The following is a 26,966-nucleotide window of genomic DNA, read 5'->3' on the forward strand; positions in this document are numbered from 1 at the left end:
CTCCACCCTGCCTGAAATCAGAAAATTTGAGCTCAGTACTTCTGACAGACCTTGCCTACTGCATCTCCAAGTCCTTCCAGCAAAGGAGGTCCTTTTCTGATTATTTTTCCATTTAAGTTATAAATTGACTTTGCAACGTAATGAACTAAATACTCCAACTTTAATATTTTGCATTCATACCAAAAACAATTAACAGTTTTTACAAATAGTGTTATTTACTAAAACAATTCTTGTACAACAGTGCAGTATATCTAAATATATACATATGCCAACATCAAAGGGAGCATCAAAATAAACAAAACCAAAAATGCACTTCGCTACTGTGTACACTTTATTAAAACCAAAGCAGACTGCAGCAGGCTTCTTTTCTTTTTCATGACAAAGACAAAAATTATTTGGATTTCCAGAAGCACATGCAGGATAGAAGAACAAAAACTCCTACCACCTTTTTGCCAAGGTAGCAGCATGAAAATTGAACTTTAGATCTGCAATTTTACATAGTGGCAAATGGAATGTTTTTAAATACAAACACCCTAATTTAAGAAACAAGGCTTCAAAAACGTACATAGTGTTTTTCACATATTGAAGCAAAGTTCCAATGTCAAGGCCTTCCCATGTTTTACTATGCTGTTGGATAGCATACAGACGAAGATTAATATTCTTCATTGCAGCTGAAAATGGAAAAGTAGTATCTGTAGTGTGGAGTTGGTCAGCTTTACTAAGATTGAATAACAGAGTAAAAAATGATTCTGCCTGCTGTTAGCAATGAAGGTTTTTGTAGCAATGGAGGGGTTTGTAACTTTTACTTTACCCTTTTTCTTTAAAAAAAAACTCCTAATTTTTAACTGGAAAAATTGTGCTCCCTTGTTCTTCAAAACGGATACATGCAGTTCTCCAAAGGAAGCTGCAGCATGTAATTCAAAGTGCCACCGTAGCTGGTGTAATTAGAGATGTTCTTTTTCATTCTTTCTGTGAAACCCAGCAGACAAGGAATAAGGTAAGACCTTTATACGTAAAGACTGCACAGATATCTTTGAAATATGAGTGAAAAATAAGGTAAGTGATATTAGAGAAAATACTTAAAAAAAATCAGAGAATGAGGTATTAAGCAGTTCTCCAGTGTAAATCCGATGTTCCTGCCATCTAGATGAAATCAGAGAACTATAATAGCAGCCTAGATTTGATCAGCAAAATACGTACATGCTATTAAAAGCAAATATATCTCCTTTGTTACATCTAAGCAGTTGCAATCTGGCAGAATTCTCTGAAGCTCTGTTTACTCAAATTAATTTCAGGTCCCCTCAAAATTCATGAATAGTAACTGTACCATGAGTGCAATACGCTGCTCCACACCTGCTGAGAAGTATGCAGTAATTCTTATATTTTGTTCCTTTTTACTGTTGTTTTACTGCTGTCTGTATGTGCTTTGGCAGCTGACATTAAGTACACATCTACATGGGTACCAGTTACTAAACAGAGGTGGGTAAAGATGTTGCAACTGTTCCTGCAACTGCACACTCTAGAACATACTGCCATGACGTCAGTGTGGCAAATTTTAACATGCTGCCTCAGTACTTTTCCTGGGATGCTTGACAGTAAATCTTGACATCTTTGTTATGCCCACATAAATTGAGATGATACACATGGGTAAACAAGCTTTGTTTATAGAAGTGAAATGCACAGAAGGCACTTTCCAGAGTTTGTTCCAGTTCATTATAAACAAGCCACTAAAATACCCCTTCTGGAGTTAATTAACATTTTCATTTCCTTAATGAAAGGGTTAAATAACAAAGGTTTATACAAAATATTATGAAAACATTTTAGCCTTTCATTGACAGTTTACATGTAAAGAAACAAGACATTAAAAAATTAGGTCTTCTATTGGAACATGAATAATGTGTCATTTCCAGGAATTCTTAACTTTCAAATAGATTAACTTCCTGACACTTTATTCATTTGCTAAAAGGCTTTTCCATACAGTAGCTGTACATGTACTTTCCCCCTCTCACCCATATTCAGTGTTCAATACCATAGTAAGACAGAACATACATGAACTTGGTCAAAACAATGCATAAACGAGGAATCTCAGAATAAATCACAGCAGAGAAGCCCCAGTAATGGCACCTCCAGGATCATGACACTAAACCAGCTGAGAGGAGGTGAGTTGAAATATGGTTGCTAAATTATCAGTTAGAGAGCATACGAGAGGATGAGTGAAGGAATTAGTGCAATGACAGCATCTAGCAAAGTAGGAGGCGGCATCACTTTAGAGTATCTAGCATATGGGACAGAACCAAGTGAGGAGATGAAATAATCTCTTCTGAGAAATGAGAAAAATCAACATGAAGCAATACAGCTCCAAATTCAATTTAATCTGAAAATTGCATCTGAAATGGAAAATGTAGGATGCAATAGAAACGCTAAGACTCTGAACCTAAAAATCTAGTGAGATACTGCACCCACTGCGGACAATGAAAACTGATTCTAAGTCAACTAAAACTCACAATTTCTTACAGGAGACACCTTAGAGTAGTGACTCTAATAAAGGCATGAAGGAAAATAAAAGGTGTCCATCTTTCTTTCAAAACTTTTATTATACTGAATTTATAGTGGCATTGCATTTTAAAAAGTGTTTTTCTGGTCACGATGAACACAAATGAAAGGTGATTTTAATTTTCTTAAGATGGATAAACGCCCAAAATAACTAAGTTGGAAGGTGGAAAAACTTACGATATGCATTTCAGTGGTCAAAGGAGAAACCAGGATTAAGGAAAGAAGACTTCAAAAATTTTAAAATCAAAGACAAATTAGTAACAAAAAGTATTTTTGCTGAGTCATTTCTGTAAAGTTCTGTAGGCCCTTATTAGGGAGCATGTGACACTACATGTAAAAACCTAGGGATACAAATAGTCAATGTCAGCTGTACCATTTTGATGCTTCAAGCTCCTCCTTGAATCAGGGCTTAAGAACTATGGAGTAAAAAGTTATTTTCACTTTTGTGTGTAATTTCTACACCTCTATACACATTGTTTCTCTGGTTTTGGAATAAGGTACCTAAAGCACACAGACAACACTATCTAAATGATACTACATGCCCTTTCTAAAGAAAATCATCTCTTCGATCTTTTAAAAAAGATCTATGACAGTATCTTGGATTCTTTTTTTTTTTTTGTATTTCCTTTCAAATTCCACAGACTTTTGTGATGACACCATGTACTAAAGTAATGACAGTTTGAGAGGGTGCTTAAGAATTCTCAGGAAAAAAAAAAAACATGAAAATACTAGTATCAAAACAGCCAGCTGCCTAGAACATCCCCAACTGGAACACATCAGCTATGGGCACGTTTTTAACCATCCCAGTTAGAAGTTATGCAAAGTAGGAATCTGAAAGCATTAACAGACAAAATACCAGTGTCTATTAAAATAGTGAAACAAAGGCATGTTAGGTAACTGTGAACAGACGCAGGAGTGTATGGGATAACTGAGGTCAGCTTACAGTATAATGTACAATTGCAACATTTAATTCCAGAAGCATCACACTAAAATATAGTACAGAAAAGTAAACGATTTCTGACATACACACTAACAAGACAAAACACAGATCTGATGTTGAAACCATCTAGTATTGCTCTAGCAGGAATTAGAGTCACTGGAAAAGATAAGAGGAAACCAGGATGCATTAGTAGATTGAACACAAATGCAAAGTAGCAACAGTCTTGGTCCAAGAGACTCTGATCAGCCATATTTAAAAGGCTGTCTTCCATCACCATGTTCCTTTTGCAGCACCTCAGCTGTAGAAAGAAAATACAATGCCTTAAAGAGCCACCTGGCTAAGTTACTGAGAAATGCAAGTATTTAAAAAAGGCTAACGCATGTTGCTGCAGAAGATAATTCAAAGTGAAATGAAAATAAGATGCCTCATAAACTATTCAGACTATAGAAGGGCTAATAAACTCAAATGGTACAACTGGAAATTGAAACAGATGTTTAAGGCAGAAGTGGTTGTGTAAAAACAGTAAACAGAACAAATTGCTAAGCAAGGCCACAAGAGATAAAATAAAGCCCTGAAGGTTGTTCAGCAAAGTAATGTAGATGTCCATAATTCTCCATGTTCTAATTAAGAAGACTTGAATAAAGTAGTGTAATTCATGTTGTGTGTTCCAGTTTAAAACTCCATCGTTTCTCCTCCAACTCAATTCCTCTGTCTTTGGTGTAATCTCTACCAACACACATAGAATACAGTTCTGGTTCTCATTGTAAAAGAACAACTTGGAAAAAATAAATTACATGCTTCTCATGATAAAATGCAAGATCCTGATCTGTTGCATGGTCCCATGATATGTTTAGCAGCCTCTGAGTAGTAGTTTTAAGTTATTAATTGTATCTGAAGCAGAATCATAATTTGCTGTTATCCCCCCAAATCACTTACTAGTTAACTAGTTTACTTTGGTAGATAAGCCATCTAAGAGTCATGATACACTTGTGTTCAATTCAAGAAGTAATGAAACCTAGACTCAGATAAGTTTGTAAATTCATATATAGACCTTAGCTTGTAAGTGTAACCATGATATGCAGAATTACTGCTTTTCCTGCATTGGAAAAAGACATCACATCTGTCATAAAACTAGACAAAAGTATGAAACATGGTTGTCAGCTCATGATTAAAATAAAATAGTAAATCATTTTTAAACATTGTGTTAAATATATTCACATGATCACCATAGCTACACGAAATGACCACTATTGCAATCACACACTTATATGTACATAACACATATGTCACAACAGTTTGCAAGTGTTGAGTTTTCACAGACTAGCCAATTTTACCAGACATAAATAATCTTGTACCAATTTTTAGGCATTTTAAAAGGAATTAAATGTCCTAAATATATCCATTCCTCTGCAAAATTAAGAAAAAAAAAATCCTAAAAAGTCAGTGCAAATTGAACTTGTTCACCAAGATAGATTCTTATTAAGCTGAGGATAAACAAAGTTTAAGAGATTAAAGGAAGAAACTCAGAATTGCCAACTGCCTTTAGCAGAGGTTAAAGAAGATTAGGAATCAGAAGTCCTGGATCCTATAGCAGAGCCTTCTGTGAGTAACTATGCTGTGGTTGTTGAGGTGGCGGAGGCTGCGGTTGTTGTGGAGGTGCTTGTTGACTGCCTGCTGTCTGTGGCAGAGGTGTAGATGCTAAATTATAGTTTGGCACCTGGGACATATTAGTTCCAGCATTCTGATAAGCAGCAACATCAACAGTAGCAGGTGGTGGACTATACACTGAAGCCTGGTTAGAGTATGTATTTCCAGCAACAGAGCCAACCATTGCACTGGAAAAAAAAAAAAAAAAAACCAACAATTTACCAACAGAACAGCAACACTTTATTGCTTCTTCAGCTGTTCTATATATACACAAAAAAATCTCCTAACTCAGCACACCTTGCGTATTTAAAACTATAGCCAATGAATATTCCAATAAAAACTCAAACACACTCCTCAGATTTAAACACACCTACCACACCTCCCATGGATTTAAAACTAGACTGTGACTCTAGACTTTGTTTTATTTAATGTGCACCATGGAATCCCATCTATCTTCCATTCTGCTCACGAAAAATAACCCCAAAACCCAGCCAACTGTTTTAAGTAGCAAAACAACTCAGGTGAAGTATGCAGGAACTTGCTTTATCAATATATGTCTTACCACCCCAAATAAATAACTTTGGGGGATAAAGACTAACAAATATTTTAATAACTCAAGATGGATGTCTCTCCCAACTTTATAAAATAAAATTACTTTATACAGAGAGTTAAAAAACCCAACCAAACAAACAAACAAAAAAACCCCCAACCAACACACCCTAATCTTTTCCTAAGGTCAATTCAAAACTTTTTCACAATATAGGTAGCTTAGCCAAGGCTAAGCATCTTTGGGCATCTACCCAAAACAGCCAGCCACTTGTAGCTCCTTTATACGGGGAAGCTGTATAAACTGTAGAAAGTGTGCATAGCCCATTTACTTCTTTTCCAAAATGAGCAGAATTCTCCCCATGCTTCCATGGTTAAGATATTTGAAAAAAAGAACAATACAATAAACGCTATCTCAGAAGTTATGCAAAGCCAGCCTGAGCAGCAGATAATCTTCATCATTAAATGTATATTAAGTTATTGGGGGGGGAGGAAATCAGTCATATCTATATCATTTTCCCTAATTTTTCTTTTATATAAGAAGAAATACATGCATACACAAAAATTTATATATTTCTTTTATATAAAATTAAAAACTAGAGAAAATTATAAAAACAACAGAAAAGTTTGGAGTTTATCAGGAATTTTTACCAAATACACAACACCAATGAAAAGCACACTAGAAATAATTGCACTGAAGTATCTTTCAGGTGTGTTTAAAATTATACTTCTGTAAAAAAACCTCCTTTAATTATCTGTAGTCCCTTATGCTTAAATTGATTTAAACTTGAATATGAAAATACTCAAAATTACTTTGCGTAAGATGTCTGTGCAGGCTGACCAGGCAGTACTGAGCTGGCAGATGGAGTAACTGTGCCTTGGCTGAGAGAAGAGAGTTGTTCAGGAGGAAGATTGTAGCCTTGAATATGGCCCATCTGTGCACTCCCTGCCACCAAATATGCACTACTTTGAGGTTGCCCCGGATAAACCTAGGAAGTTAAATAAAGGAATAGTAAAAATAAAACACAAGAAAATTTGGTATTTAATATCTGGCTTTAGAACTTAAAGACAGTCTCTCAAACCTTTTATTACACATGTTTTAATAGAAAGCAACTGATTGTTTTCTATTAAGTGTTGTAGTATGAAAAAATTAGCAGATTTTCGAAGGATAGTATTTACAGTTCTAACCTCAGGCTCCAGTACCAAAAAGTTCAAATAGTTTACTGGAAAACTTGTATGCCAAATTTTATTTTAATGGCTATCATTCATACTAATTAAGAGCTTCTACTTTTGAATGAAAATACTGAAGGATTTAAATCATTTAACAAATAGCAGTCCAAAGCAGAATACTTTTTGATGCCCAGATAACTTTCACTAAGTAGAATCGTTAAAATGGAAAGCCAATAATGTATGGTTTTCATGTCTTTCGTTAACCTATCATTTCATGTACCTGTTGAGACTGCCATTGTAAAACTGTTTGAGTGGGGCAGAAGGAAAAAAAGAGGTCTTAAGAACATTTCAGTTGAAAAAAATCAGGTAATGTTTTACACCTAACTAGAGGAAACGCTTGCTAGTAGAAGTGTCAACTGTATTCTAAATCAAGACCAAATTTCTAAGCCCTACACTTTTGTTCAATCATGAATTATTTGGCTTAACACAAATTACTAGAAGAAATTATCAGGTCTCATGCACAATTGAGTTCATGTAAGTTTATGATATACAGCCCTCCCATCTTAAGATCCATGAATTTCTGGTGACATATTCATGGAAGGCTTATCAATTTCGCAGAAGAATTTTAGAAGGCAACAAAGGCATGAGACCTCCTAACTTTTCAGAACTTTATACTGGCTCATCTTCACCCCAAAATCCAGTCTTTCCCCTTAAGAATCCCCAGACACATGCCCATTTATAAAACATTAGAATTATTTGATAGTGTCACAATATGACTGCTTATCATGTATGAATGGAAGACAGTGTTCCTCTTAATGACACTGCAAAAACACACACCCTCTTCTTCAAAAACACTGAAAGAAAGTACATATTTGTAGGAAGCTAAAAGAACTAAATCTGCCTCAATGTTTATATAATACTGCGTAAGTATTAATAACTTGGCTTTAATTTTTTTTTACTCAAAAAGCATGTAAATTATTGAAAACAGTTTGAAATGTTACACAATCCTATAAACAGGAAAAGAATACAGCAACTGTGCATTAGACTATGGAATTAAACATTTAAATGTTTAAAAGACCTTTTAAAAATACCACAGTATATGAATAAGCTAAAAGACCTACTCAGAGATAACAGTCAATTACATGGAAATGCTGCCATGAAAGAATTAAAATTTTTACCTTCAGTAATTTAAATGCTAAATGCTCTCCACTGATATTTCAAAAAAAGGAAACTAAAAGAAGAGATTGATTTTAGGGTTGGGAAGGCATAATCTTAAACAGGAATTGTACTCCTTTGGTTCTTTACTTTCTTTGACCCACTATGCAAAGGCCTGGCAGCTTTAATTTTTAATTTTATGTGCAACTCAAAGCACAGGATGGGCTTTGTCCTTGATCAAAAAGAATTGAACAGAAAAGAACTATAAGTGTTAGAACCTGCAAAATGAGAATATTCAAAGCTTGCAGCTGAAAACAAACTATTATTTTTACATACTCTGTTGAGAGAAAGCAGTGCTCTTTCATTTGACATTATCTCTGAGGGAACAAGATGATTTCAACCTAGCATTAAGGTAACAAAGATCACAAAAAGAGGTTTCCAACTCGGGGGTAAGGGGCGAGGAACAGAAGGGCAGAAATAGGAAATAAATTACTACTTGCAATCAACATGCTCCACCACACTTTATATATCAATATATATTTCTTCTAGTAATGTAGAGAAGTATTCTGTAAAACAGTATTTGAGCAAGTTTTGTAAAAAAAATTAGCTCACGTGAAAAAGTGTTTATCACTAATAATTTCTAAGAAATCAACCATAGCTCAGTATGTACTTGATAATGTCGATGGCTATTAAAGGTTTCATACATACCTGAGAGCCAGAAACACCAGATGACTGCATATAATACTGTTGGTTTTGTAGTTTTGCATACATGGAGTACATCGGGTCTTCATTCATCAATTTGTTATACAAAGAAAGGGCCTCCATTGCTTTAACATTGAGCTCTGAAAGTTCTGAATGTTTCCTAGAAAATATATTTTACAGCTTATTCTACAATTTAGATCAGTACAGAACAGTCAATACAGGGAAACTTTCATGAGGTGTGATAAGCAACATACTCTTACTGCCTGTGAAGTGATACCTGACAAGTGCCATAATGTCAAACAGCACAATACTATAAAATATTACGTGACTAGGAAAAAAAACCCTTCAGACCTCCTCCCAGATGAGAAGCAACTAATAAATACACCTATTTTCTTTGCCAGTATTCACAGAAATTATTAAGATCTCATTAAGTAACAACAGTGGTCTTTCTAAGAATGAATCTTAATTTGAGTCAAAACACATGTACTTTTTTACCTGTCTATATCTTCCAACTTTTCATCTATGAGAGGTCCCATCTGGTGGCACATTGCTAGAATAGAAGGACATTAAAATATATCAGAGTAATAAAAATTTCCATACTGCAAGTCAGAAAGCAGTTTTAAAAAAATTATCAAAAATGCGTAGATGCTAGTCCAATTTTTTTTTTAATCATTACTATAATCTGTATGCCAAAAAAGTTATAGTAACAGAGGCAGTGTCATGAGCAATTTAAGAATGAGATCCAGCAGAAATTTTCAGTAGTGGTACAGTTTAAAAAGTATATTTTAAAAAGAAAATAAAAATACAGCAAAACAAAACACATTTCACATCCAGGAAGTGTACAACTGAAACTATTTTGGATAAAAAATTTCAGGTAAATCTGAACGGTGATTTCTTCTTCGAGGAAAAAAATTTGCCACTGCAACCTAGATCATGTGCTCAACTAACATTACTACAAAACAATGAAGGGGAAAACAGGTTGCAATGATTTAAATCATCTGCACATCAAAGACACTAATAGCACACTGCTATCTCACCGGAATCCTAATTGAGGGAAGGGGGCTTTTTCAAAAGCATGCAAAAACCAACACAAAAACTTACCAGAAGTAGAATGAGAAAGCATTAAAATAAACAAAAATGCGCCCCCTGCCAACTTTCAGCACAGAGACATGGGGTTCATGTAACTGCCAATCAAACTGCAGTTAACTAACAGAAAGTCAAGAGTTTGTCAAATGTAAAATAAACAGACAAGGAAGCTGAAAGGGGATACTACACTCTAACCCTATTCCAGAATGCAAAATATGCCCACTTATCCAAGCAACGAACTATTTACTAATCAAGAGATGTGTTTAATTCCAAAAGCCACTCAACATTCAAACTGAGAGATAAGAAAAATTCAGGCATCAAAGACGACCTAAATGCATTATAAGCAGCTCTGGAACACTGTCTTCCCTCCCAGTTTTTCCAAATTAGAGATGCAGAAGGTCCTGAAAGCCTCTGGGCCATGAGAGGTGAAAAAGCATCACTGATGTGTTCCTTGAAGGCAACTCCAGGTGAAAGAGGAGTTGTATGAAAGGCATCCATCTGCTTCTTTGAACCTGGGATCAGTAACACATTGGCAGAAATGCTGGGAAAAGATGTAAAACCTGGTATAAGTTCTGCCTATTTTTATGTATAACACAAAGTGTGGTAAAAGGCATGAGAAGGATTGCTTAGCTGTCTGTACGCTAACATGACGACTGTACTGCTGCCAACCACAAACCCTGGGCTCCTGAAAGTGTTGGGATGAGCTCTCCAATTTAAAGACATTTGTGACTGGATGTCTGGATGGCAGAGGAAAATGAAGTGGGTTTTTGTCAAACGTTGATCAGTATCTGTCACTACTGGTAGGAACCCAAGATCCAACACACATCTATAACAAAATTCTCAGAAAGTATGCCAAAAATAGTAGCTACCCAAGGCCTAACGGAGTGTAGCACAAGTACAGTCTTGAATATGGCATTGTAGAACTACACACAGCCATATGTTTGGCAAGCCCTCTTGTAGGCAGCTGGGGAGCAATCATCTGACTACACTACAGCTTTCAGATTCTAGGAGTAGTCCCATGGTTTAATATTAAATTCAGCATTGTTCTAATGATCTCACAATGCATTTGAAAGGAGATCCTAAAGTTAGCCATATCTGGAGGTTGGTTGACAAGCATACCTTTAATTCCTTTGCTTCTGTCCTGGACCAGATGTAGGCAATCCACTTCTTAGACAACAGCCTCTATAACTATATTTGGTACTTGAAAGAATAAAAACATTCATGCTGCTTGTTACCCCCTTTAGCTTTAGTGGAACTACAATACGTGCAGACATGTCACTGATGTGCAGTTCCTAAAACAGGATTCAGTTACAGGTATGATGAACCAGGTGCGTGTGGAAAGGTGGGAGATACCCAAAAAGCTTACAAGCTTACGCACTTTTTCCTGAGTAACTTCTAGGCAGATCTGGAATCTGCCATTTTCTTAACAAAGTCTGGTCCTATCTGAATGGTCAGTTTAAGTCACTGTTCTGTCTAATAATGGGTAAGTTTCTTTACTTCCTTCTCCAAAGTCCCCTTCCAAAATTTTTGCTGCATCTATCAACCCAGGTAGAATGGTCTATAATACCTCTTTGAAGAGGTAGTCTGAATAATTTGAGTGTAAAGGACTAGTCTAATTTGTAGCACTCTAAGGTATTTGCTAATATTAAGGTCCTATAGAAATACTCATGCAAGTGAAAAGCATGTGGGACACCCACAGGTCTATTCTAAGCCTCAGGAGTATTTCTCCTTCCTCTCATAGAATCTTCCTTACACTCCTTCTGCAACTCATGCTGTGCTACTCTATGGAGGAAAAAAAAAAATTGGATGAATAAGATTGAATTAAGTATTCCTGGGTCTTTAAAAGGAAAAGAATATGAAGTATAGTTTCCTTGAGAGAGGAGTGGGCTTGTTTTAAGTTAAAATTTTGCACTTCAGTCTCTTAGATGTGGGAAACAGGAAGTGAGAAGATAATTACAGCTCAGGCACGTTTCTCAGGCATGCTTGTGGTGTGCACATGAAGCTGAAGTAGTTCCAACTTAGTTTCAATTTGGCTCGATATAGGTAATAACTAGAGAGGAAAACAACAACAAAAAACAAAGAAGATTTTCTTACCCTCAAGATGAAGCAATTCTGGGAGGTCTGGCTGGTCATCAGATGGATCCGCACTTTGTAACATCTGCAAGAGTTGATCCATTTTATCCTAGAACACAAATTGTGTAATTAGGGTATACATAGCGGGGAGAATTAACACTTTCAGGATAGTAAATTAAAGCAGCTATTTACAACAGCCATTTGGACCTCTCAGGACTTGGAAATCATCTAGACTAACTTTAAGAAAATACAAATCATACATGCTACTTTACAGGAATGAAGATGCTTGAACAAGGAAAAGCCAAATGAAAAAAAAATCATTAGTAGTAACAAGTGGACTGTGCAGAATACCCCTTTATTCCTAAAAGTCTTCTAAACAGTATTTTCTGAGCAGTTTCTATTTTTCCATTCTAGTTATTACATATGCAATACTACCACCTAGTGGGATTAGTCTAAATGTTTTGACAGAATACATTGAGAGAGTACTTCAAAAAGAAATGGGTACTTAAAACTAAATTCACTGAAAAACTATCCTGCATTTTCTAAGTGTGTGAGGCCTATCAGCACATAAGCAATGTCATTACTAATACATATGAAAGGGTTTTTTTAAGGTTATGTTTGAAGGGGTTACACGGTTGAGTTCAGAGTAAGTCATCCTTGACTAACCAGTTTAAATGCAAGCCATTTATAAAAATACAAAAGGGTGAAAAATTAACAGGCATAAACTCTTTGAAAAGTATGTCTTGGAGTGACCTATACTGCTTAACCAAACATTACATGTAAATAATTAAAAATCACTTTTTAGTGAGTGCTATCAAATGAATAGCCTTTAACAGGCCAGAGTTATATCAAAGTGGAAACTAAAACCATGTTTTTTCCTCCTTAACCCCAGGAAAGGCAGGAAGAAGCCAAATGAACTTCTTCCTTAAAAATTATACTATGATAATCTTAAAACCAAAACAAGACACTAAAACATAAACTCATGTGGAATAACAAGACAAAAGCTGGAAGGCACCTCAAGGCAGGCCTGAGATAAGCCATTTCAGCAGATTACAAACTAACTTATATATCTTGGGAGGAAGAGCATTTGGGGTAGGAGTTAAACAGGACTTTAGGAAAGCAGTAACTGATTTTTCCTTTCAAAATACAATGAGAGAACCCTAGTTGAGAAAGAAATGGAAGACAGAAAGTGAAAAGTCATAAGACTTTAGAAAGTCATAAGAGAGAAAGTGAAAAATTCTGAAGAGAACAGTTCTAAGCTCCCTGGGGGAGAAAAACTAAAAAAAAAAAAAAAACCCACAAAAAAAAAAAAGCAGGGAAAAACATCCTGGGCTGAGAGTTCCTGGGAACCTTGCAGAATCACTGCAGTGAGACTGTGCGAATCTCACCAAATACTACTTACAGAGCAACAAAAAGCTCACAGTTTTCAGAGAAGAACAGAGATCTTTCAGACTAGGGGAAGACAGTGGTGGTTATACTGGAAATAAATCTAAGCCAGCATTCAAGATGGGTATCTCTGAGGTATCCTGAAGTACTTAAAGCAAAACTTGAAAGCAAATGCATCACTCCAACCAAGCTTATAGTTTGGAGGTGAACAGCCGTACAATCCTGGAGTAGGGCCCTAAATGGAATGTAGTTTCCAAATTCAGTTCCAGAAATTCCCAAGAACTTCAAGACACATGAACAAAATAGAATACTGCAGCTAATTTTTTTTCATTTTTTTAATTAAATCAACTTTCCCTTCCCATTGTGCTTTGATTATGTTCTTCTGATATTTGAAATTGGTTTTGAGGTACAGGATGAAAAAGCTAAACATCACATAAAGGTACCAGCAGTTGAAAATCAGTACTTGTATCATGCTTACTTCATCAATATAAACTGGTTCAGGCTCAGGTTCTATTGTCTCTACTTGAACTTCATCACTGAACTGCACTGTTTTCTTCTCAGCTTTCACTGTGAGATAAAACAGACAGATTTTATTTCATAAAATAAAAATAAACTAAACAATGACATAAATGTTATACAGCTAGCATGTTGCTTAAGTTCTTTGCATTTGAAACTTCTACTGTGAAAATTTAAAAAATTAGCATTTTGTTGACTTTTGAAGGCCAAAACCATCTCCATATACTTAGACAATTTTCATAAACAAATCTGCAAATTACATAGAAAAGACATCAGTTCACACAAGGTCAATAAAAACATGTTTTAGCAAGTAAATGTCTTTATCATAGTTTCCCTGCACGTAACATACTTATTCATAAGCCATTAGGAAAACAGACTAAGAGAGAGTGATTGGAAGAAATAGGGCTAATGAGTCAGGTTTAAGAGAAAACTGGTAAAATCACATATGACAAACTGGAGCCTTCTTTTCTCCAGAGCCAAGCATAGAATGGAAAGTTCTCAAATTTTGCTATTCCCTCTCCACCAAGCAGTACCTGCAAAAGCATCTCACTCCTCTGTAGTGGAGGCCACAACAAAAAAGCTGCCAAACACTACTCTTATCATACTACTTGTATCAGTTAGTCTTAACATAGAACAGATGACTCCTACAGTGTGCCATTCTGCTGACCCACTCATAGCTTTGGCACACTCACATTAAGATTACAGGAGATTCATCTTGCAAACCCCTCAGATTTAAAGAAATCAGTTCTAGCATCTTAAAACCTTGTTTAAAATTTAATATTTTTAACAAATATTTAGAGATGTTAGACTGATATAAATAGATATAAGAAGATAACCAGTGTGCAGAAAAAAAATTCTTTCCATTATGCACACATACATACCTACAGTACGTAGGTTTCTTGAATTGTTTGAACAGTGGTAATCTGTCTCTGACTCCCATCTGGCCAGGGGCCTCCAGTTTTTCCTTGATTAGATATGTACCATTGCAACCAGGCAAAAAGGCAACTTGGAAAAAAACCTGCTGCTGCCTACATTTATCTAGGTGTCAATGGAGTTGTTCTATGAATCTCAAGGTAGCTACTGACAAAGTCAGCAGTAGACAGCATCATATTTTTCAGCAGATGCCAGCTTGGGCAACCTTGGTCTGACACAAAGATATGACTCTTGTTTTTGAGAGCACAGCAAGGGCTCCTGAGTTTTACTTCGAGTATCACATTAACTTGCAACTGAACTCTATCATAAGGGAAAGGGAATAGGGAAAGTACATCACTACAGAAATATCCCTTGGGCCGTGGCAAGGCTTAACATGTATACAAAAATGTAGTGTTACTTACTCATTTCTGGCTCAGCAGAAAGATCAGCTGTTACAAAATTAGATGGAAACAATCCTATACCCTGATGAGTTTCACCTTTCCACCAATTTGGATCGCTAAAGATAAAAAAATAATTAAACACCCCATACATTAACAACCCATCCTCACATGGAATTTTCCTAAGAATTGCACTGTACAAGGCATTTAAAATTTATGTTACTTGTACATAAATACAATTTGCATATACACAGAAATCTTTATACAAGAATCTTTATGCAATTACATTTGTATGTAAAAAATCTAGGAGATAACTAAATAAAGTATTTAATATGTAAATATATTTTATTGCAGTTGTATTCCAATGTATGCTTTTACATAGAAGATACAACTATTCTCAATTGAATTTTACAGTCTAATATACTTCTAGTAGGCATTCTATATAAATTACCTGTCATCAAGGATAGTTATAAGTTCTCCAGCTTTAAAAGTTAATTCGTTGTCTTCAGCAGCCTCAAAGTCATAGATTGCACGAACCTTTCGGCCCTCGTGTTTGTGATTTGTTAAAAGGCTTGAAGTGCTCGGATACAAACTGGAAAGCGTTGTTTGCTGTTGCCTTTGTTCTTTTAGTGACAGTTCAATAGCTACAAAAGAAGAGTTACTCACATGAAAATTCCCTATAAAAATGGGTTGAATGATACGAAAACTTAACTCTGCAAAAACTTTTAGTATAATTCCATTCCTGTGGCATCATAATCAACTTCTGCCTTTCACTTAGAAATAATGGTAAAAACCAAAAAGATGTTCTACAACTAAAGAGCACAATTCTGACTATAGATTTATTGAGGCTTTCAACATGGACAGGATGAATAAATAGCACTTAAGCACAAACTGGATAATTCAGTGAAGTCATCCATTTTTTATTATTATATTATTGTGATTATCTTGAACTGATGTAAACTATTTACATTCTTACTAGCTGTCCTGGTTTCAGCTGGATTAGAGTTAATTTTCTTCCTAGTAGCAGGCATAGTGCTGTGTTTTGGATTTAGTAGGAGAAGAATGTTGATAACACTCTGATGTTTTAGTTGTTGCTGAGTACTGCTTATGCTAGTCAAGGACTTTTCAGCTTCCCATGCTCTGCCAGGCGCACAAGAAACTGGGAGGGGGCACAGCCAGAATAGTTGATCCAAACTGACCAAAGGGCTATTCCATACCACATGACATCATGCTCAGTATATAAACTGGGGGGGGTTGGCCGGGGAGCAGCGATCGCTGCTCGGGAACTGTCTGGGTATTGGTCGGCAGGTGGTGAGCAATTGCATTGTGCATCACTTGCTTTGTATATTATTATTATTATTATTATTATTATTATTATTATTATATTTACTATTATCATTACTCTTTTACTTTATTTCAATTATTAAACTGTTCTTATCTCAACCTAGGAGTGTTTCTCACTCTCACTCCTCTGATTCTCTCCCCCATCCCATCGGGGCAGGGGGAGTGAGCAAGCGGCTGCGTGGTGCTTAGGTGCTGGCTGGGGCTAAACCACGACACTAGCATATCCATGATGTTCAACTTTTCCAGATCGCTTGAAACATTAAAAAGATACAGCTGTTCAGGTACATGTTGTTTCTCTGTTAGATCAGGAGTCTTTAGCCTGAATTCACAGAATCACAGAATCAGAGATTGGTTGAGGTTGGAAGACACCTCTGGAGGTCATCTTGTCCAATACCCTGCTCAAGCAGGGTCACCTAGAACTGGCTGCCCAGAACTATTCAAAAGCCATCTGGACATACCTCCAAGGATGGAGACTCCACAACCTCCCTGGGCAACCTGCGCCAGAGCTCAGTCACCCTCACAGTACATAAGTGCCTCCTTAACTCATAATTACGAAAAAGATTTTTGCTTAGACAAGGAAAATTCCATCCATTCCTGTTCTCTCCCTATCATTCCTTGAATAATTTTACATTTCTTGGTCATTTTCAATTAAACTTGACTGAGTAGAAAGCTTTCACTCATGTTAAACTCCTCCAAGTTTGTGAAAAAAATGATCACATTTAAGAAGGGACAGAGCGGGACACAAAAAACAAGAGAACAAACATCAGAGAACCCATGAAGAATCTGAACTTTTGACACACAAATCCCTTGAAAAGTAGACTTTGGTGGGTCAACTGCTGAAAAAAACATTAGTAACATATACAGATGGGCTAGTGGTGATTTAAATAAATCAATGTTGTATTAGGTAACAGCTACACAAAAAAAATTTCTATCAAAGATGAGAAACTGCAAACATCCACTAACTACTAGCACAAGAAATTCATTCATACGATGTCACAACTTTCAGTCCAAAGCCATGCTACATACAAGGGCTAACATTTCCTGTCTTTACATTGCTGAAGTTTGACCTCAAAAAACAGTATATAGACCATAAAGATCAAACCACTCTAAAAGTAATGCTTCACACGTCTGGTAGAGGATCATTGAGTTACCTTTAAATATACCTTAGTACAACAGTAAATCAAAAGAAACCGTCCTAGTTTTGTTTACTGGGACAACAGCCACTTACACTTTAAGGCTTTGATTGCTGTAAGCAGACTACAGAAGCAGTATTCAAAGGAATAAAAGTTTAAAGTAATACAAAGTTACACCCAAAATACTGAATCCAACTTTGCATACAACTTACACTGTAATCCTTATTTTCTCCTTCCATCAAACGTTTAAATTGCACGAAAATCTAAGTGCACAACTTGTATCAAACATTTCCATAGTGAAGCATGTCCTTAACATGAGATTTTGCAGATTTTTCACTGTGTTGTTTCAGTTTGGCAAGGAAAAAAAAAAGTAAAAGACAGGAATTTTTCATTTTTTTTACCCGTAGAATAGTTTTAATCTCTAAACCTCCAGGAAGGGTACAAAAAGAAAGGAATAGAAATCATAACCACAATCCATAAATATACTATTCACATAGAGTAAGAAAACAAAACATTTATTCCTGCTTTATTTGATATTTACCAATATCAAATATCAGGTCAGCAAGTAAATGCACTCACCTTTAGCTAAATCCTCCTCTTCCTTTTTGTTGGCTACTGTACCAGGATCTTTGGCAACTAGAGCTGGACTTGCTTTGGCCTGTTCAGCAGCCTAGCCAAAAGTGAAAGATGTAAAAATGAATTCAACAGAAAACTGACAATGCATTAAGTTCACCATTTTGATTTGTATTCATCTGCAATATAAAAATCTAAAGTAAATCAGAGCATTCCACGCCTCAGAGGAATGTTTTATTAAGACAAGAGAGATTTCATTTTGTTTGCCAAACACATTATAGAATTCAAGACTACAAACTGTAAAATACAGAACTGAGGATAAAAACAATTTGTGACACCCTTTAAGAACAACCACAAAAATTCATATACCTGTGAACCAATAGCTGGGAAAGTAACTCCTTGCTCCTTAAGATTTTTTATCATAGCAGATATTAAACTAAGCTGTGGATCATTCTTGAATTCATCAGTCCACTCTACCATAAGGGCTTTCAGCTTTTCACAAACTTTTGGATGACCCTGCAAGCACAGTAGAAACTAGTTAAAACTAGTTAAATAATGTAGGAATCTGTTCTCAATTCCTTAATTTCAAATAATTTCACGTTACTGCCGATATAAATTATATAGACGCTTTATTTTGAAGTCAAGCTAAGGTATATCTTTATTAGAAAGGGAGAATAGTACAATACGTATGAGGCCCAAAATAGAGTAAACCAAGGTTATGTAAAAGCCCTGTATTATCTCCATTTCACCACATCCGTATTTAGTGTTTCATTGCTGTTATTTACACATGAAAATTAATTTGTATATTTATAAATTAACACCCCACCTCCCTTGAACAGAATACATAAATAACTGTAGTGTGAAATGGCATTCAGGAAGCTCTTTCTTACAGCCAGAGTCTTCCCAGTAATTTTGTATCCTTCCCACCACCACCGAATTTCCAGTCTTCCAAAAGTAGATTCCATTCCACTTTCAGATTACCCCAATCCTCTGTCCGATTTAGCTTTTTTATGAATTGTATAAATCAATGCAATACATTACCTTATTCAACACATTGCTTACTTCACTGGCAAAATCTCTTGAACAGACTTCTAAATGAAAGATTTTACCACAGTTTGATACACATGCTCCTAGAAGCTAAAGAAAGAAAGATTAAAACTCAGAAGACGTTTTGCAATATAACTTTTCAGGAATGAGAAGCACTACATTAAAGAGAACCTACTGTTAATGCTTGCATAGCAACATGGGGATCTTTATGGTTCACTCTCTTCATAATAGAACGGAGACAGTCCTTAGGCCTAAAAAACACAAGACATTTAAAAAATATAATGCAATCAACATTTCCTATTGCATACATGACAACACATGACAACATTAACAGTCAGCAAGCTCTCCTGAACATCATCAGTAAATTATTTAGTAGTTTATAAGTGCAACACTAAAAAAAAAATTTAACAACATTAACAGTGGCAGCCATTTCTATCTGTAGGATTGCTAGCTTTCTTAGTCATCAAAACCTCTCAGTAACTTACATCACCTGTGTAGTTAGTGAGAAGTACCATAAGTACTCCAGAAACGCATAAAATCCCTTACATTTAGAGAACGGTAATTCTCTGTAGTCCATGCACCTACTCCTCTATATTTCGCATACATATGTAAGAACATTTGCTTACATACTGATTGACAACATCCTTTTGCTACCTTTTTTTTTTTAATTACCACCGCTACATTCCTCAGAGACTCTTATAATCTACAGAATAACATTTATAAAGAAGATATGCAATGAACCAATAAGTGCTAAAAAATCTGTTAGATATTCTACATCAAAGTTTCAAAACAATTAAATACAGAATTCAAATTTTACCTATGCTGTGGTACATAGAAATAACGTGAAAGGGAATTTAAGAAAGAATTTTAATGGGGGTTTCAGACACAGTTTAGCTTATTAAAATCTGTGTGACTTTCTGTTATTTTGTCCTGTCTTTAAAGGTGGTGGAAGGCTGAGCGTGGCTGGGGTAGGAATTATCATGGGCATACAAGCATTATCTGTTGCATAGCCTTGAAAAGATAACCCTGAAAAAGCGTAAGTAGGGAAAGAGGAAAAGAGAAAGTAAATTTAAACTAAGGGATTTTATGCATTTCTGAAGTATTTATAGTACTTTTTTTTTTTTGAAGCAAAATTATTCTTCTATTGAACTGATATCCAAGAACTAACATGAAACTTAGGTATAAGTTACACCACCGCTTGGCTATACTATATTTGGCATCATTTAGATTTTACAGAAATGTCCACTTCATATTTAGTAGTACTAATTATAAAAAACACTGTCACACAGCAAGACTACATATCACTCAGAGTATACCTTCATATAACCAATTATTACAAATTAAGGCTATAAGGCAAGTACTGCCTGTTACCTATTAATTATCCAAGACTTCTCATATGTTCACTTTAATTGAGAAAGAATACATGCTCAAATTTTCAGAAATAACTGCTTTTGTTAACCATTAATTTATGAGTAGGACTATCAATGTGGTATGAGTGCGAGCACAAAAAAGTGCATGCCCATTAATTGCTAAGCCAGTATTTATAAAGGTAGGATGCAGGATCAAGAGCTTAGCAGTTCAGGAACAGAACCATTAGCCTAAGATGTTTTTATTAAGGAATACAAAGTCTTATTAAAAAGTAATAAAGTAACAAGAAGGCCTCAAAACCAACTTCCACATGTGTCAAGTACAACTTTGAAAAGTTAAAAGAAAACCCTCAGTAATTCATAAAAAAAAAAAATCTATTTGATCATATATTTAACAGAAACAATCAATATTTGAGCATTAATGTTTTAACATACTCAAATGTTTAAAAAAACCTTTTTATTACATCTACACAAAAAAAAAATCCAGGCTTACCAATGTTTAGTCATACAGACTAACAATCCCTGTTATAGACAGAACTGTAATCCTTATTTTTACTTCAAATTTAATTCATCATACAATTTAGTTTGTAAATTATGAGAAGCACTATGCAGAAATCAGAGGGAAGGCACGCACCCCACGAGAACAGAATTCTATTTATTAGGCATCTCTCCAGACCACGCTATACAAGTATTGGGCTGCAGTTCTGCTCCAATAATTCTACAATCAAAATTTCAGAGGCAGCACAGTGAGTAGGAATAACAAATCAGTAGGGGGAAAATAGGGCAAGATACAATAGAAGCTATGGTATTATATACTAATATATCCAAAACACATTCACAATAAGTTTCAGTTTTAGAGACTAAAAAAATAATGTATTTTATTATATTTTATTTAACAAAGACAAAATTAACAGCAATTGCAATCTAAAATACTACTCCGCACAAACCATTTCATGGATTTTCAGGAATGTATTGTTCATTTACAGTCTAAGGTAACTGATTGTAAGGCTCAGGACTACACAGGTGACTCAGTTTTCCTCCTTGCTCTTTTATAAACAAGCCAGTCAAAGAGCTTCCTAGTCAGCCTGTTAGACATACACTGCAATGACTTTGTAAAATGCTACTGAGATTGGGTAACTTGGGGGGGGGGGGGGGGGGGGGGGGTGGGCGCAGGGAATAGAATTTAGTTTGGAAAACTATCAAGTAAGCCATTTTACTGTTCTCTCTTGTATGAACAGGCACAAAAACAACCAAGGACAAATCAGCTAACCAGAATACTGACTCACTGAGGCAGTGATTAACCCATAAGGAATCAGGACAAAGTTAGGCAAGCAGCAATACAGACAAACCACTTCTCAATTACAATTTTTCAATACCCACCCCCACCCCCAGTAGAGAGTGCTGCAATGAACTTTTCTATTTTCTCAACCATTGGTGTCTTCTCCCAGTCACTCACTTCATTTTTTTCAGCCATCATTTTTGTTAAGTAGCTTTTCTGGAGAAAAACTGAAGTTGTGATAGTTTCAGACAAAGACTGATATGTTTCATTAAGTTAACACAAAAGGTACAACCATCTCAAAGCCAAATGCAAACCAAATTAGGGTTAGGAACTGGCCAGCACTAAACTGACTGAGGAGGAGGAGGGAAGGCTTCATGCTAAAATATACCATATGTGACATTTAATTTTCCCTTATATTCTGCTCTAATGAGTCATCCAAATATTATAACATTATTTTACTCAGAGCTGATAAACTATAGATTCAGTTGTGTAAGCCGTTTCATTGCAGAAAACCAACACTATGCAAAAATCTGTACCTTCCCTGTAGTCAGATGATTTAAAATGCCCGTCAATTATGCTAAAAGTTTTTAAAACAAAGATGTTTTCAATAATGCTGTACAAAAACAGAAAAAATATTGCCTCTAATGGTAAAACCTTTGTTTTAATCATGTTTCTGTGTTGAAAAAGCAACTTGCTCACTGAACTACCAATATTCCAAAAAAATGGGATGCAAACAATGTAATATGCAACTGCTGAGCTGTATGAGTTCCTAAAACAAATTAAGAGATTAACAAAAGTGTTGATTGTCTCAGACAAATTTTAGATCATCTTAAGAACCTAATATGCAAAACATGCAGGATCGAGTTAATTCCACACTACATATGGCAATACTTTATATATGCTATTGTAAAAAAGGCTAATTATTAAAAATATTACTGAATTTACTGTCCTTCCAGTGTTTTCTGTGAAAATTCTGGCATCAACTCCAATCAATTAGATTTTGAAATTCACATAAAATAGAGAAAATAGAGAGAGATTCAGTGGAATTCTAACTTGCTAAAACCTGTTTTAGTTGGTGGGATTAAGGGAAGAGAGATAAAATTTTCAGCTATTGGTGATCCTCTGTAACCAAGGTACTGCAATGTAAAAGTTAACAGCAATTCTGTTACTGAACCATAACTAATTTATCTTAAGAGAAAACTAGCTTAACAGGTTTCCAACAATTACTCTGGATGCAAAAAACTTGTTGACAGACCTAAATGAGACAATGTGCCATGTAACACTATGGGACAAAAAGTGCCCCTCAATGAAGAATAGTCCTTTTAGTCTACTGTGGCTCCAGGTGTAAGACGATCTACATCTAGAATGCTGCAAGCATGCAGTGGAGCTTACAGACTGGTACAAAGAAAACCAATAAAGCAGAGATTTCATAATCTAAACTTTGGCCAAGAACAGTAACAGAAAGCTTATATTGGACTAGAATTTGTTAAAAGATTAAAGCAGATCCCAGTTAAGAAGACTAGCATCCTTACCACAGGAACTTAAACTGCAGGAGAATTTCAAACAGCATAGCATATCTGATTTAAACTTCTTAATAGGGAACTTTGTCTTGCTTTATCTTGCTATGGCATGACACAATCCATCAAAACAAAGAAAACCCTCTATCAGCAAGTTTTAACAGAATTTGAATTTAAGCAACGAGTCAGCTGGCAGCATATTACAAGCAGGGTAAGTATTACAAAGGTTAAAGTCACAGCCAGGATAAAACCACTGTTTTATTAAAAACCAAAACACACAAACAAAACACAAACACAAAAAAACCAAAAGCAAACAAACAAAACCCACAAATCATAACAGAAATTCCAGCTGTCCCAGAGAAATTTAGCTGCATATTACCAGACGATCTCTAGCTTTGTCTGTACTCCCAAGCAGCCGTCTCTTGCGCCTACATACATTTGAGCACTGTTCAGGCTAAGTTGCTAAGTGAGACTAAATCTTGCCTATGGAAATTCTTTCAGTGATCAAATAGAATACTGAAGCCTCCAATAATATAGTCATTGTTACAGGCTCAGCACCAACATGCACAAGGAGGAGAAATGTAGTTTTACATATACAGACTAATATGAAACACTATTAACAACTTGCCAGCTGTTATCTTAACTACAGTTATACAAAGAAGTCTCAATATGCCATGCTATTTATAAGTACTCCTCTAGAGACCATCTCTAATCCCAAGGAATAAGCTTATTTGCAAACCTGTCCTTTGGAACAAAAGTCCCAGGTGGGAATTTGCTGTCTGGCACCTCCTACTGTTTCCTGCAGTCTTACAAGGCAAGCCAAGTAATTCTCAAAGAAGCCTTTCACTAAACAGCACCAATGGCATAACTCTCTTTTTGATGCTATTCCTTACCTGAATTATTACAGGGAATGCTTGGAGAAGATTTATTTAAAACTTTTCCAAAGCCTACTACTATACTGAAAAAAACCACTACAGGTACACAAAATAATGTCTTTAAACTGTATTTTTTATTTGCTAACTCAAATTATACTTTAACTTTTCATGTCCAAAAAACAAGTGCATGCATAAAGTCTAGAGAGCACTCAGTAAAGAATCAATAATGGAAGCATTAGCAGCCCATATTAAGATGTGTTTTATTTAATAACACATTTTCAAGATGTACATTTATCAAAGCCCTGATGTCAAGAATAGCTTCTCAAAACAAGGGGAAGAAACACAGAACCTCATTGCTCTCTGTGACAGACACTGGTGGTCTGGTGGCGAGGACAAGGGAAGGGCAGCAGATGCTTTATACCTTGGCTTTAGCAAAGTTTCAACAAACAGCTGAAGCTCCTTATCACCCAACTGGTGAAATATGGGCTGGATAAAAGGAAGGGTAGAAAACTGGCTGGCATCCTAAGCTCAAAGAGTTGTCACCAGTAGTGCAAATTCCAGCTAGCAGGTAGAAACTGGTTGGGTCCCTCAGGGCTCTCTGCTGGGACCAACACTGCTAAATGTCTTCACTAATAACCTGAATGACGGGAGGCAGTGCACTCTCAGCAACTTTGCTGACAACAGCAAATTGAGGGGGAGCAATCAATATACTGGAGGGCAGGGCTACTATTCAGAGACACCTGGACAGTCTGGAGAAATGGGCAGACTGGAACTTCATCAAGTTCAAGACGAGCAAGGGCAAGGTGTTGCATTTCGGATGGTCTGCACCAGCAAAGGCCAGGAGCTGACCCCCTAAAAAGCAGCTCCACAGGAAAAGACCTGCAGGTCCTACTGGGTGACAGGTGTCGGCAGTGCAGCCTGGCAGCAAAGACAACCAACCGCATCCCGGCTCAAACAAGCGGTCAGTGCAGCCAGCAGGGCCAGGGACGTGATCCTTCCCCTCTGTTCTGCGCTTGTAAGGTTGCATCTGGAGTACTTTGTCCAGTTTGGGGCTCCCCAGTGCAAGGATATTGATGCACTGCAGTAAGTCCAACGGAGGGCTGCCAGGATGGTCAAAGAAGAGTCACATACGGGGAGAGATGGAGAGCTGCTTTCAGTTTTGAGAAGAGCGGACTAAAAGGGGACCTTACTGCTTTCTACAACTAATCAGTCAGAGAATACATAGAAGATGCAGCCAGACTCTTTCTTAGAGCTGCACAGTCATAGGACAAGATGCAACAGACAAGTTGGAAGAGGGGAAATTGTAATCAGATTGCAGGATTATTTATTTATTTACTTACTTACTTACTTACTGTGAGGGTAGTTAAATACTGAAACATGTTGCCCATGGAAGTTGTGGATACTCTGACCTTGCAGGCATTCAAGACTCGACATGGTCCTGAGCAACCTGATCTAATTAGGCCTGTTTCGAGCTGGGGGGTTGGACTAGATGACCTCTGGAGGTCACTGCCAACCTAGATGATGATTCTGTAAGAAAAATCCATAACGAAGTCTCCTGGGTTTACAGTGACACTGCTAAAACATATCAATTTATTTATTCTGTTACACTGGTGAAGCTGCTGTACACAAGTCCCAGTTTTAACAGATCTGCTAGTATCTCCAAAGGAAGAATTGCAAAATATTTGAGCAGAAAATCCATTCATTTTCCTTTTACTTGTAATAAATTGAGCTGTTGCAAGTCTATACAAGATAACAAAAATTCCATTCCTCTCATCTGAGTATGAGACTAAAATAACAAAATTTAAAAAGTTTGGGGAGGAAATTTCAGAAGTCACTTACCCTGTGCGTGACTGTCCAACTTTATCACAGATGTCTAAGATGAGGCCCCAGTCCTCTGCAGTGTTCATCTCACTGGTTGCTTTCTCTGATGAATAAAGCATAAGTAAATCAAAATACAAATTTTAAAAAAACAGACAAAAGAGTTTAACAAAATTGTCAACAAAGATGCTGCAATATTACCTCTTTGTATATTACTAAATGCATGACAAACCCCTGTATTTAATACGTTCATATATTAAAACTGTTACACCTAATTCTTTTTAATTTTCAAATGTTCACTTGTGGCCTCAAATTTAAACTCATAAGCAAATATATATTTTGGGGTTGTTTTCCCACATAATAAAGATAAACCCAGAGTATGACAAAAGTACTACAGCTAACAACAGATTTTTTTTTTCCATTTGGAATTATAAAGTTTAATAGGATATGAATGCCCAAAGCATTAGTTCACGGTTTGCAGAGTCAGATACAACCGCCGCATTTACCACTTCCTCAGACACTAAACTGCTGTGTCTTGCATTTGCTCTCTATGTATTACAACTCAAAGAGGATTCAACAATTCATTAATAATCACTAAACTTTTATCTCCCCATTCTCATCTCTGCTTTGGATGATATATTCCACTGTCTCTTTTCAGCTATAAAGACTGCTAAACCAAAGCTAATCAGATAGAAGCCACCAGGACTCTTTCTTCCAAATCTTTTGAATAGGACAAGAAGAGTCCCTGCTGAAGAGAAGAAATAGAGAGGGTAGGTGGAGAAGAAATAGATTCCATGTCAGACAAAAAAAAATTAAAAAAAAAAAAAAAAAAAAAAAAAGACTCCCTCCCTATTTCTCCCCCAGAAAAGCTTAGGTACACAGAACATTACAATAAATAAAAGTGTTAAAGAAAACTGAGCCTTACACAG

The 26,966-nt window shown here is 36.0% G+C and overlaps 1 protein-coding gene across 2 annotated transcripts; it reads right to left on the minus strand.

Annotated features, from left to right (window-relative positions):
• Window positions 1-5,078: 5,078 nt before the first annotated feature.
• On the minus strand, window positions 5,079-26,096 carry STAM (signal transducing adaptor molecule). 2 transcript variants are annotated; one of them, XM_075705355.1, is made up of 13 exons: window positions 26,059-26,096; window positions 19,357-19,432; window positions 19,176-19,271; window positions 18,504-18,650; window positions 18,141-18,231; window positions 15,536-15,728; window positions 15,109-15,203; window positions 13,737-13,825; window positions 11,894-11,981; window positions 9,209-9,263; window positions 8,720-8,873; window positions 6,500-6,675; window positions 5,079-5,328 (listed from the first exon to the last, which is right to left on the minus strand). In XM_075705355.1, the coding sequence occupies exons 2-13, from the start codon at window positions 19,405-19,407 to the stop codon at window positions 5,079-5,081; spliced, it is 1,485 nt and encodes a 494-aa protein (XP_075561470.1). In that variant the 5' UTR covers window positions 19,408-19,432; window positions 26,059-26,096. The 2 variants fall into 2 exon arrangements, with proteins under 2 accessions (XP_075561470.1, XP_075561471.1); XM_075705356.1 differs by lacking the exon at window positions 19,176-19,271.
• Between the last annotated feature and the right edge of the window lie 870 nt (window positions 26,097-26,966).

Source organism: Pelecanus crispus, chromosome 2, assembly GCF_030463565.1.
Source record: "Pelecanus crispus isolate bPelCri1 chromosome 2, bPelCri1.pri, whole genome shotgun sequence".
Taxonomy (NCBI): Eukaryota; Metazoa; Chordata; class Aves; order Pelecaniformes; family Pelecanidae; genus Pelecanus; species Pelecanus crispus.